Source organism: Martes martes, assembly GCF_963455335.1.
Source record: "Martes martes genome assembly, chromosome: 13".
NCBI lineage: Eukaryota > Metazoa > Chordata > Mammalia > Carnivora > Mustelidae > Martes > Martes martes.
The window spans coordinates 37,199,939-37,213,795 of record NC_137901.1 but is presented as its reverse complement, the minus strand read 5'-3'; the positions used below and the strand labels follow the sequence as shown (position 1 = coordinate 37,213,795).

The 13,857-nt window shown below is 40.7% G+C and overlaps 1 protein-coding gene across 4 annotated transcripts in view; it reads left to right on the top strand.

The window, feature by feature from the left end:
* Positions 1 to 13,857, top strand: part of MAPRE2 (microtubule associated protein RP/EB family member 2) — a 159,830-nt gene that overhangs the window by 121,515 nt on the left and 24,458 nt on the right. For all 4 annotated transcript variants that reach the window (XM_080821685.1, XM_080821686.1, XM_080821684.1 and 1 more), the window contains 2 exons: positions 964 to 1,109; positions 3,946 to 4,159. In XM_080821685.1, coding sequence (XP_080677811.1) covers positions 964 to 1,109; positions 3,946 to 4,159 — 360 coding nt within the window. The remainder of the gene's footprint in view (positions 1 to 963; positions 1,110 to 3,945; positions 4,160 to 13,857) is intronic.

Here is a 13,857-nt window from a genome sequence, read left to right as displayed (position 1 = left end):
AGAAGGAAAAAGAACACAGAAATGTCAGCTTGTTCCCCTTTTTGCCACTCAATTGCTTTTCCTCCTTGTAAAAGAAAAATAATCATTCTGGCTTTGAATTTCCTTTGTAAATGCCTATAGCCTTAACTATTAAGAAGATGTGAATCAGTAAACATGATCTCTGGGATTTTCTAGTGGAAATTGTCATGATGTAAGAGTTCTTCATAAATATATATATATATGACTTATCCTTTTTTCTAGAACCATTTCCTCAGGGGACTCATTGAACATTTCTGTTCTTTTTATTCGTCGGTCATAAACAGCATGACTCTCAACTTCTGTAAGTTTCAGAGTCTCCATGTCTTCATCCTTCATGTGAATATAGGACCCCATCGCTCTGGCCTGGAATTATATCGGGATACAACTGTTTTTGGCATTAGATGGTTTAGTTATCCAGTTTCACCTCAGTCATTTTGCAAGGTGGATATAAAACAGCTTGGGCATATTTGTATTTTCATGTGTATTTTTTTGAGCTATGCCTTTCATGAGAAGTTTTGCAGTTTTCTTGTGTTTAAACTTTGTTTTTCTCTTACATCTATATATTTTGATGACTTGGAGCAGGAGCATCTAGATGGAACAAAAAAAAAATGTTTCTTTTTTTATGATAGAAGCGAAGAACAGTTATTCTGACCCTGATTTCCTTGGCATTAAAGTATTTCTGTCCACTGTTCATGAATGTGGTCATGCTCTGGTGAATCCAGTGTCAGTACCACAGTGGTTAGGAATGGGGAGAGTGGCAGGAGCCGCCTGGAGTCATGGCCCTGCACCCCGCCCACCCCTATGTACCCCCTTGCCCCCCATGCCCAGCCTGAGTGAATGAGGGAGGTGCAACACACAGATGGGGCCCTCCGTCCTGCCCAGCAGTCCTCAGTCACACCTGGCTACAGTCAGACTGACACCAGCATTTCTCTCCTCTCTTTTCAGGAGCTGCCTATTGCCAGTTTATGGACATGCTCTTTCCGGGCTGCATTAGTTTGAAGAAAGTAAAATTTCAAGCAAAGTTGGAGCATGAGTATATTCACAATTTTAAACTTCTGCAAGCATCGTTTAAGCGAATGAATGTTGATAAGGTAGGAAACTAACTTAGACCTCCGTAAAATGCATGGTCTTTCCTCAAAATTGTTTTTGTGCCAAGATGCAAAAATGCAAAGACGTATCAATGGTGTATATATCTTGATCTTGTCAAAGTAGTTTGGGGTCTGTTCCTAGCATAAAGTATCAACCCTCACTTCCCATATTTGTAGTAGGCTTTCATTGAAGGAATTCTCTAAACTTACAGCTAAAGTCCTCTAAACTTATGGATGAAGTCCACTCAGTGTCCGCCTACTTCCTGTTATGCAAATACACGCATAAGCCATATTCCGTATCTGCATGCTTTCAGTTACGCAAATACACACATAAGCCATATTCTGTATCTAGGATATATTTCTTAGAGGGAATAGTTTGGGAAGAAAGGAATTTTGAATAAGGGGAAAGAAAAAAACAACGGAATAAACAAAACTTCTTGGCATCAATAGTAGCAGTAACTAGGCCATGGAAATCAAAAATGTAAATACTGTTACAAGAGACAGGTTAAAGGAAATGAGAAAAGTTTGATAAACTGTACATGTTTTTAATGTAATATCTTCCTAAACCAAAGCATTCTTACCAAATATTAAAATCTTTGCCTCTGGTTTTCTCATAATTTTTTTTTCAAGAGACTTACCCCTAACAGCTCAACCTTTTGGAGTCATTTCAACTATGTCCTTTGCTGTGGTTAATTTCCTGTTAGCTCCTTCCATATGCATTGGAAACCAAGCTACATAGGTTCTCCTTACTTATTAACAGTATTACTTCTCCATACATGCTCCTAGATCATAAAGGAAAACACTCACTCATAAATAGCTATCCAACAAATTAGGGCATTCTACATTCTGTGGAAGCATAGACAGAGTGGCTGAGCCATTGTTAAGAATGTTGAAGATAAAATTCTGGTGCAGGGAGACTGGCCTTGATCACCTTTGTTAGCCTCTCTAGCTTAATATGCTATGATTCCACCCAAGGGTCCTTGGAGAGGCATTTGTCCCTATGAATGCTTGTCAGAGCATGACAGCACGTGGGAAGTGTCTGTGTGAAGATTTGCTTACCATCCCAGATTTTGAACTTTGGCCCCCCAGAACTTCCATTTGGATAGGGGATGTAAAATTAAGTCAATAGAAGTGAGTGCCTACTTGGAACAGTTACGGTAGTAGTCGCGCCATCATCTAAAACTGGTTCTAAATGTTCACGTTTGGCAGAAAACAAAATATATAGCATGTTAATTAGAGGGCCATATTCCCTAAGAAGGTATTTAAAAATCATTAATTGGCATAAACAAAAGTTATAAATCAGAAAACATGACAATACTTAGCACAATAAAAAGTCAGCTACTAAGTGCATGTGTGGAAGGAATTCTTCAGTGCGGGCGGGCTTCATTGAAGCTTGGGAGTGGAGAGAGCCGCATCCAAGTCTCCCTCACTGGGAGAGTCTTCACGAAAAATGTGCCCCTCTCCCAAAGTTTGTTTCTCTTTATTTTGCTCCATAACTTGAGTTCTTTTCAGTTTTAGCTTTGATAAAAACATTTCAGAAAAATCTGTTGCTAATGGTTTAGTTTAATGGGTGGCCTAAAATGCTTCAGGTGTTTTTTTCCTTAACGTGGTCTTTGATGTTTGAGGTCTTTCTCTATTTTTAAGTGGTCCCGATCATCCATTTTAGCATATCCGTGGTATCCAGCCCCTGAGGTGGCAAAGCCTTGCTGAAAATTTAATTTATATGGCTTCTGTTCATATTATTACTCTGCGAAGCTGTGTGCTTTGAATGCTGGGTTTGTGTCTGAATCGTGTACCTGTGATCGGACTCACTCCCCAGCTTCGTAGCTCTCGTGGCCTACATTCAGCTAGGATTCTCACTCAAAAATGAGGAAGTCAGAACCTGATAATGGCGCAATTTGCATAACTCTTTTTTTTCCATTTTCCTTCAAAAATAGCTGCCCACTGAAGTAAAACTAATGAGTCACCCCACATCTCATCTTGTCATAATCCTGAAAGTTCCTGCACAACCTCTAAAGGGAATACCTATTGGCTGTCTAGGTTGCCAGTAGTGTTTCTCCATGAAGAGCGAAGATCTGTCTCAGAAATTGATGTGAATATAGTGCAGAATGCCTTCAGTGACTCCCCCAGTCAGACCCCATTTCTGTCCTTCTGCTCCTCCATGGCACGTTAGCTGTGCTCCTGTGTAGCCAATCTCACGACCCAGAGATTGTGACCTGAGCCGAAATCAAGAGTCGGACACTTAACCGACTGAGCTACCCAGGGGCCCCGCAGGCAGTTGTTTTTAATGCTCATCTCTTTGTATCGTGTAAAAACAACAACAACAACAACCAGGAAAGTTTATTTTGCTTCATATGAACCATTAGATAAGCGTATGTTTGCATTGATTTAAGTCTTATTCACTTTGTCTGGTAGCTATAATCCTTACAGGAGTTCATTCCAGCATTGCTAGACCAAGTGTTAGAAAGAAATATGGAAAGTCCGTCAATCTTGAAACAGCAGAACATCCCAGGCCCATTTTTGCAGGGAGATGTTTGAGTAATTAAATACATGATGAGGAGGATCAGCCCCTCTTGACAGCTAAGGGTATTCCTTATTTCGTCTCATTTGTTCAGAAGTGTGAAATAATTCAAAAGAACCACTTACAGCATTTTAGTTTAACTTTTCTTTAATACGATGGAAAAAAAAAAAAAAGGCGAATTCTAGAACATAGCTAGCCAAGAAGCTGTGGGGAGACCAGTAGTCCGTAATTGTGGACATGTACGAAACAGTTAGAGGGAGCCCCTTGGTTGTGGTAAATACACACAGGGTCATGACTCACGGCAATTTTGTATTGCAGGTGATCCCAGTGGAGAAGCTGGTGAAAGGGCGTTTCCAGGACAACCTCGATTTCATTCAGTGGTTTAAGAAGTTCTACGATGCTAACTACGACGGGAAGGAGTATGATCCCGTGGAAGCGCGGCAAGGGCAAGACGCAATCCCTCCCCCCGACCCTGGCGAACAGATCTTCAACCTGCCCAAAAAGTCCCACCACGCAAACTCCCCCACTGCAGGTATCAGGACAGGGAAATCCAACAGTTGCTTTCCTTTTGGGAAATGGCTCTGGTTCATCTGCGCTCTCCTGTGTTGGGTTGATTCTTCCCAGCAGGCTCTTTATGCCTCTGGATTTGACCACATTATCTTCCCAGCAGTGCCTTATCTGTAATAAGTCTAATGATGGTGATTTAAACTACTAAAAAGGCCGAGTTACTCACTTTTTATCATTCAAGCTGGGCGTCAGGATCGTACTCCAGGGATCGATTTCATTTTTTTGGTATGTTTTTCTGAAAAATATCAAGTCTGTTTAGATTTCAACTGAAATATTTTTACAGCTTAATTGCTGGCTGTAGAAACCAGGGTATAAACCAATTTGTTTAAATATGAATAATCTATAATCTTTCAAAGGAAAGTCAAGAAATATGCATCCTATCTCCTCTATGGCCGGTGCCAATTTTTATGTGATAATATTCAGCAAGACCTCATTGTATCCAGCTTGGTCCAAAAGTGAAGTCATTGGGGATGGATACCTAGAACTTTAAAATCTTTTAAACTTTTGTGGATAAAATCCTTCAAAGATATAAACATCCTTCCATAAAACATAGACTTTATCAAGCAGGAGGGTGTTCTTGTAGAAATTGAGGTCATTATTACACAAGTTGCAGTCCTGGACAGTTAAACAATGAAATGCTCAGAAACTACTTGTTCCATCCTAAAAACCAGTGTTCACGCTTGTTAAATCAATAACCTTAATTTGGTAAACAGTACAAATTCCTTATTTATGCCCAATCAGAATGGATAAGAGGTGGCCGGAAAAATACTAATACTGAACAATACAGGCATCTTGTAGAGGCTAGAGGGGGTCCCTCTGTGAGGCTTCCACATATCCATGTCATTGAGGCTGGCAGTGTGCCCTCAGTGGGGAGGGGAGAGACTGGCTTGAAGAACGCTAGCATTTCATGTTTGGGCAGACAAGGAAGGGTTTGCACAAGAGGAGGGAAGATGCCACAAAGATTAAAGGAAATGAAGGAATGACTTGTCAAGGAAGCAGAAGGAAGGGAACAGAATGGCCAACAGTGTCTCAGTTTGTGGAGGAGTCAAGTAAAATGAGGACGGGAAGAGTCCATTGGATTTCTCAACTTAGGGGTCACTCAGTGGAATGATGGGACCCAGATTGGGTAGAGGACTTGAGGAAGGAGATTAAGATAGCATAAAAATCCAGCTTTGAAGCCATAGAGTGAATGAGTTTATATAGAATAAACTAATCTAAGCACAGATATTCTGGAAAAGGGACAAAAGGAAGCTGAGAAAAAAAGACATGAACATCGGGAAGAAAACTAGGAAAACTCAGCATCAGAGAATGAACAGTAGGAAATTTCTGGAAAGAGGGATCACCAGCAGTGCAGAATATTAATTGTGGGGAGCTCAAATAGGATGAAGCCTGAACAGAGGCCAAAGATACCAGGCTTCCAGGAGGTGAGGAATAATCCTTGAGAGAACTGGTCTGTTAAGATGCTGAGCGCGTAAACCTAGATTCCAAGAGACTGGATAGGAGCGTGGCCTCACAAATGGCAAAGTCACGCAGTAAGAGTAGACTCCACTTTCACCAAATTTGTCAGGAAAATAAATTGAGGAAAAATGTTGAGTTGTTGTGGGAAAAGCTGACAGCCTCAAGAAGTGAGATTGGAAGGAGCATGGTGTTGTCCTTGATCTGTTTTTGTTTGCTTTCAGGACAAGGCACAATGGGCAGGTTTGTAAGGTGAGCAAAAGTTCCATGGGAGGAGAAATATTTGATGATAGGAAAAAGGCGAAATTTGTGGAGCCAGGACCCGTAAGCCAGAGGTAGAAAATGAGCTCAAGGGTGTTGATACAAACTTAGAGAGGAAGGGGAATTTTATTTTTATTTTATTTTAACAAGTGCTGGGGAGAGAGAGGTTGGGTGAAAAGCCACAAGGAGTTTGGGGAATAAAAATTTACGGCAGTTCAAATTGGACTTCAAGTTTGGTATCAGAAACTTGATCAATGCAGTAGATGTGGGTAGAGAAGAAGAGTGGTGTTTTGTGCAGCGTGGGGGGTTTGGTGGGCAAATGGAGTAGGAGGACATGGCTGGAGGGGAGACTTCAGGGCACTTGGCATTTCTCATCTTAGGGTCTTTTTCTAGAGCTCTTAATGGTGTATAGATCCATCTTAAAACTCCACTGCCACTTTTTTTTCCCCCCACGTTTTTTAGTAGTGAAATCAGACAGGCTTCAGAAATTTATTTTTCTTCCACAATCACAGCGTGTCCTTGGATTGGCACCACTGCTCCTGCTCCCCCAGCCCCACCGCCCGTGCTGCTGCCTTGGCCTTGTTCTCTAGCTGCTCCCCCATTGGTCTTTCTCAGAAGCCGCAGAAGTGTGTGCTGTTTTGATAGAATGTCCGTGAACCTGAAACAAATACATTTCTTTCAGAGCTTAACCTCTCTGGTAACAAAGCTCAGGAAACACATTGAAGTCAACAGGTAATAAATAGGGTTTTTAATGTTCCAGAAGGCAGTAGTTCTTACGACTCATGTTCCTAATACCTTGACCATGTGCACCTCGTTGGTCTTAATCAGGAGGAGAGAATATTTTCAAAAGTCAAACCAATCATAACCTTTTTATTAAAATAGGTTCTGTCTCCTGGACATTGTGGGATGGAAAAACTGTAGTGTGGAAAAAATTATAGCAAGGTATATATCACATGTAGAACATTGTTTTAAAAGCTATAGTAAGTGAAAGGCTCCTATAAAGACAGTAAGACCTCATTTTTCTTGAGGTCATGTATCCAGCTCTTGGGAATACAGCCAAGAAAATGTAAGTCAACATATCTTCCAAGAGTCAGAATAGGTATTGTTAAATCTGTGATATAAAATGTATAATTATAACAAACATGGGGGTATGGTTTCACCACACATCACGTGTCAGGGCAGGGAGGCCACTGATAGCAATAGAAAATGTAAGCATCAGTAAAGCAAGAGCTGAAAGACTGCAGAAAGCTTGCTGAACAGCCCAACAGCCCGAGTGCCTTATTAGAGAATCACATAGCTCCACGCCTCTCCGTATCCCTCAGGGTCGGTGGGCACCAGAGTGTACTAATTGATACACTCAGAGCCCCCACTTCTAATCCTTAAGATTCTGTTTAACTTTCTGTTAATCATCTCCACCACGAATGACTTACAGTCTCTAAAGTGGCCTCCTGCCTCTGGTCTGAAACCATTCAGGGCCATCTTCTCTGTATACAAGTCCGATTTGGTCCATCCAAACTTGAAGACAACATGCGTGACGCTGAGGTGAGGGTCCGCTCCCTGGGAATTCTCCAGTCCACGTCACAGTGATGCCGTGTCGGGGACGTTCAGCAGTCATTTCTGTCCCGCCTCTAAACCTTTCTCAACCATCCGCATTAGTGGAAGTAAGCAATGGCTGGTATAATCAAAGCAGGAGATCACCCCTGTCTTTTCATTTCGCTTTGGGATTCTTTATTTCGCAGTGGATCTTTCTCCCCAGATACTTCCTTAGGCCGATATTAAAAGTAACTTGCATGTCCTGACTGTAATCCATGAGGAGCAGGAGACGCTCCGAGCATCTTGTGCCGAAGGGCCCATATGAGAGCGGAAATACTGTCATGGAATGGATCATCCACGTGTTGATAATTAAGTGCTGTCTACCTTGGCAAAAAAAGAAAGAAAATTTTTTTCATCCTACAGACTCCTATAGCCATGCTCCGTGGGTTGTTTGCTTTTGTATAAAGTAGATGCCCTCCACACACTCAGTGCATTCGGCTGTTGTGAGAACGTGCTGGATTTTTCTGCCAGTTCATTACAGACACAGAATATCCTTTGCATCTTCAGAGAAGCCACAGAGCCCACTAGTGTCTGTGCGGTTGGGTGACTTTGCTGCACCTGCAGCCGGCTTTGGCATAAGCAGAGGCTGCCTGGCGAGTTGTTCTCTCCATATTCTGCAGAATCGCATCTCTAATTGCGTGTGATCTACCAACGAGGAGTAAGTGTTAGAAGAGACATTTTCACAATGGTAGATCTCTGTTGAGTGCATATATCAGTGTGAGTCAGGATGTTTGTAAGTGCATTGCAATGAGCCTAATCTGCAACTCAAGAGAGCCATCAGGGTGGGGGGATTGAGTTGTTAAGTGTGAGCACTTCCTAAACTTGAAAGGAAATTGGAAGTTGCGGTTCCTATAGCAACCACAGCTTAGACACATTGCAAATTCACATATATTAATGTATTTAAATCAAATTCTCATCTACAAATATAGTGTGATGGATTTAGAGTTGCTATGGAAATTGAGTCTGTGCTTTCTCTTTTCCTTGGGGACTTGAGTGTTCCAGCCTTAAAATGAGATCAATAGAAATATTAGATGGTTTCAAAAAGGAAGCAATCTAAGAAGTATAGTGGGATAAAGGATTTGAACAGTCATACTTAAATCCCTAAATGTAGCTATAAAGAAATCCTAACGGAATTTTTCCAAATCTATGAATATGTGAATGCTCTCTCAATTATCTTTAATTTGGGTTCTCTATGGATGTTCCTAGGATCTTAACAAGGTGACCAGGTTAATTGGTTTATTTGTTGACCACCTGTAATCTAAGTAAGCATTACCTGTCACTTTCTTTGGGGAAAGAAGAGTTGCTTTTACTTTCCCCAAAAGTTTATTCTGTTTTGTGTTTTTAGGAGAGACAATGAAATGTGGCAGTTTGGTGATTTTGTCCTTGTTCTGGTAGAGATTATATGGCCCAATATATGGTGTCTCTTAGTACCATGTGCTCTTGAAAAGAATATGTATTCTGCAGTTGTTGGTTGGTTAGTGTTTTAGAAATACCAGTTGGATCAAGGTAGTGGATAATGTTACCCAGATCCTCTATGTTTTTACTGATTTTTGTTTTTGTCTAATTCTAACACTTGCTGTGAAGAGGGCGTTACATCGATTGTGGAATCGTCTTTTCTGCCTTCAGTTCTCTTAATTTTTGTCTTCTGTCTGTAGGGCTCCATTATTAGATGCATACATATTTACGATTAAGTCATTCCAGTGAATTGACCGTTAGATTTTATGAGGTATCCCTCTTGATCTTTGTTAAAACTTAGGGGTTTTTTTGTTTGTTTTAAAGATTTTATTTATTTGACAGAGACAGCCAGAGAGGGAACACAAGCAGGCGGTATGGGAGAGGGAGAAGCAGCCTCCCCGCTAAGCAGGGAGCCTGATGCAGGGTTTGATCCCAGGACCCTGGGACTGTGACCTGAGCCCAATGCAGACGCTTAATGACTAAGCCCCCCAGGCACCCCAAAACTCTTAGTTTTGAAGTCTATTGTATCTGATACTAAACAGCCACTCTACCTTTCTTATGCTTACTGTTTGCTTGGTGTATCTTTCCCCATGATAAGTTAAATTTCTATGTCTTTGACTTTTTATATTTGAAGTACCTCTTATAAAAAGCATATAGTTGGGTCTTGCCTTTTTATTCATTCTCATAATCTCATAATCCAGTCCATTACAATTTAATGTAATTATTAATTCAGCTGGATTTAGGTCTACCATATTATCATTTGTTATCTGCTTGTCCCCTCTGGTTTTTGTTTCTCTTCCCCCAGCCCCCCCCCTTTTCTTAAAGTAGGCTCCGCACCCAGCTTGGAGCCCAACATGGGGCTTGAACTCACAACCCTGAGATCAAGACCTGAGCTGAGATTGAGAATCGGGTGCTTAACCAACTGAGCCACCCAGGGGCTTCTGTTTCTTATGATTTTCTTTTTTTTTAGTCTTATTGTGCAATAATTGATGTATATCACTGTATGAGTTTAAGGCATACAGTATGATGGTTTGATTTACACGTATTGTGAAGTGATCACCACAATAGCTTCAGCCAACATCCATCTTCTCATAGAGATACAATAAAAAGAAACAAATCTCTCCTTGTGGTGAGAACTCTTGGGCTCTACTCTCTTAATAACTTTCTGAGAGATCATACATCAGTGTTAGCTGCAGCCTTCATGTCGTACGTTACATCCCTAGCACTTACTTATCTTATTATAGCTGGAAGTTTGTACCTTTTGGCCACCTTCTTGCAGTTCCCCTCCCCCTGCTCTCTGCTTCTGGTAACCACAAGTGTGATCTCTTTTTCTGAGTTTGGTGGTTTGTTTGTTTTAGAGAGTCTACATGTGAGATCATACAGTCTTTTTCTTTCTGTCTGATTTATTTCACTTAGTGTGATGCCTTCAAGGTCCACCCATGTTGTTGCAAATGGTAGGATTTTGTTGTTTCTTTTATGGCAGAAAAATATTCCTATGTGTGTCTGTCCCACAGTTTATCCATTTATCCATAAACGTTTAGATTGTTTCCATGTCTGTCTGCCATTATAAATAACGCTGCTGCGAATATGGGGGTGCAGATACCTCTCTGAGGCGCTGTTTTCATTTCCTTTGGATAAATAACCAGAAGTAGAAATGATGGATCATGTGGTAGTTTTATTTTTAATTTTTTGAGCATCCTCCTTGTGGTCTTCCGTAGTGGCTGTATCAATTTCCATCCCTACCAGCAAGCAGGGCACAAGGGTGCCCTTTTCACCACATCCTCGCCAGCATTTCTTCTTTCTTTTCTTTTGGTGATGGCTGCTCTGATCGGCATAAAGTGGCATCTCATTGTGGTTTTAATTTACATTTCCCTAATGAATGCTTATGTTCAACATCTTCTCATGCACCTGTTGGCCTTTCATACATCTTTGAAGAAATGTCTGTTAAGGTCCTTTGTCCACTTTTTAAAATGGAGGTGAGTTGCTTGCTTTTTTGTTGTTGGGTTATATGAGTTCCTTATTGTATTTTGGGTATTAATCTCTTGCCATGATACATGATATAATCTCTTGCCATGTCTGCCAGATACATGGTTTACAAACACTTTTCCCACTCTGTAGGTTGTCTTTTCACTTTGTTGATGGTTTCTCTTGCTAAAGCAGAAGCATTTTAGTTTGATGGAGTCCCACTTAACTGTTTTTTGTTGCCTGTGCCTTAGGTGCCATATCTGTATTCTGGAATTTAAAAAGTATTGTACATTCCTTCCTAATTTGTTGCTTCCCTACCTATATCTCTTCGCATTAGTTTTTTTTTAGTGGTTGCTCTAAGAATTACAATATATATACTTACCTTTTCACTGTGGACTTAAACATCATATTTTATCTCTTGATGTAAAATGTGGAATCCTGGCAGCCCTTCCTCCTGCTGTCCTTTGTTATACTTGTCATCTGTCTATTACTTCCACACGCATCATAAATCCCGCAAGGCAGCGTCACAACTTCAGCTTTAAGGCGGCATTGCTCAGTTTGTGGCTTCTGAGCATTTCAGATGTGCTTGTTCTACACTGAAATGTGCTGTGTGTGTAAAAGGCTTGCTGGCTTTGGAAAACTAAGTGTGAAGAAAATGAATATAAAACCTCTAATAATTTTGTTGATCACATGTAGAAATTATATTCTGTATATATTGTATATATTTGCACATATTAAAATAAATGTCCTTAAATTTTTAAATTACAAGATTAACATTCCATTTCTATGAGGCAGTACTATTTTAACCAATCATATGTATTTTAAAGAAATTAAAAGAAAAAATAGGGGGCTTTTCCCCCGAAGTTTTTAGCATTTCCCCTCTTCTTCGGTCATTCCTGTAGACCTGAGTTCCCTACTGATTTCATTTCTCTTCAGAACAGGTCCAGTGGCAACGAATTCTTTAATTTCCTTTCTCTGTAAATGTCTTTATTTTACCTTCATTACTGAAAATTTCCATAGATAAAGAACTCCAGCGGATCATCCTTTCTTCGTGCACCTCAGAGCTGTTGTTTCAGTGTCTGTGGCCTCCAGAGATAAGAAGTGCTTGCTCATTCTAATCATTCTTCCCCTGCACGCAGGAAGTTGTTTTTCTCTGGGTGCACTCCAGATTCCCTTTATCTCTGGTTTCCAGTAGAGTGCCTGGGATGTGCCTAACCATGGTTCTCTTTGAATTTATCTCATTTTGGAGTTCATTTAAGCTACTCAAATCCCAAAGTTTATGTATTTTACCATATTTAGGAGATTTTCAGCCATTATTTCAAATATTTTTTCATCTCTGTTCTCTCTGTCTTCTCCTTCTCGGACAACATTTATCCATATGTTGGAGCTTTTGAAATTATTCCTTAGGTTCCTTAGGTGCTGTTCACTTTTTCCCCAACATTCTTTCTCTTCTTTACTTAATACAGCTTCAGGTTACCCTCTTTTAACTCTGTCTCCTCTCTTCAATTGAGCATTTTTAAAATTTCAACTATTGCATGTTTTCAGTGGTAATTCACTTTTTTCTTTCTCTATTGATATTGTCTACCTTTCATTTATTACGACCATCTTTCACTGACTGTGGTTATGTAGTTGCTTTTAAGTTCGTGTCTGCTGATTCCACCATTCCGACCTCCTCGCGACTGGCATCTATTGGTTTTGAGAACGTGTCACATTTTCCTGGCTCTTCATAGGTTGATCAATTTTGGATTGTATCATAGACATTGTGATGTTTTGTTAACATTGCAGCTTTTGGTGTCTTGCTCCAAAGAGCGTTGATGTTTTTGGTTTAACAGGGACTCAGTTAGAGTCCAAGTAAAAAGTACTCAAGAAGTTAAATTTCACTGAGCGGGTCCAGAAAGGCCTGTGCCTTCACAAAGGACTTCCTTTTCCTCATTACTGGCAAAACCTATGTCTTCACTTACCTTTTGGGAAAAGACTGCCCTTAAACACAAATGTTGCTCTCATCCCAAAGCCATTATTTATTCCAAGAAAGGCATTTTCCCATTTTTGCTCTTTAGACCAAACCAGTCCATGATGGCATTTGATGTCTGAGCCATAGGGGAGGCTTGTCCCTTCCTGGTCTCCTTCTTGTCCCTTCATGGTCTCCCCATCAAGATGAGTCACATCTGTTTATTCGTACTCCCACTATTATTAACTGTCCTCACAGCCCCCCATCATCTAACCATATACTGTACCGCCCACATACCTGCTCACTTCTTCAAGGATCAAACATTCGTCTTAAGAGCTCCTGTAATACCAACTCAAAACAAGAGGTGCCATTTTACTAGTCCCATAATCAGCAAGAATTGTTTCCCAGGAGCTGCTAGCATGTCTTATTACGTGAACACTCGGTAATGAGTAATTACTTTCACTCCTTCCCTGCCCTGTGTTAGCACTGCATCCCCTTGGTCTCCTGCTAGTTCAAAACCACCCCGTCACTAAGCTGCCTTCCAGGTAATGGCTGCTCAGGGGAAGGAGAAGGGTGTTGGTGGTTTTGTTCCTCCAGTTACACGTCTGTCTTGTGTAAGATACGTAAGATGCACCACTGGGCATCGGGATACGTTTCTCCTCAAAGAATAATTGAAACTGCATTTCTCAACCTGTAATGATAAAACCACGGCACATGGTATGAGCAGGGCCTTGCCCCAGGATATGGGCTGTGAGTTTGGATTATTGAGAGCACAGAGAGGACCAGAGACATGAAGAATGCAGGAGCTTCAGATAGGAATCTTCTGGCGGTATCTGAGGCCAACGCCAAGAACCTTCTTCCTAGGAGCAGGCATACATTTTTCATTGCCATCTCAATGTGTTTGCTTACTGAAACAGCATCTTTGACAGGTATTTACTAACTCAGTGTACAACCTTTAGTTATTTTGGCTTTTTGAAATCAAAATA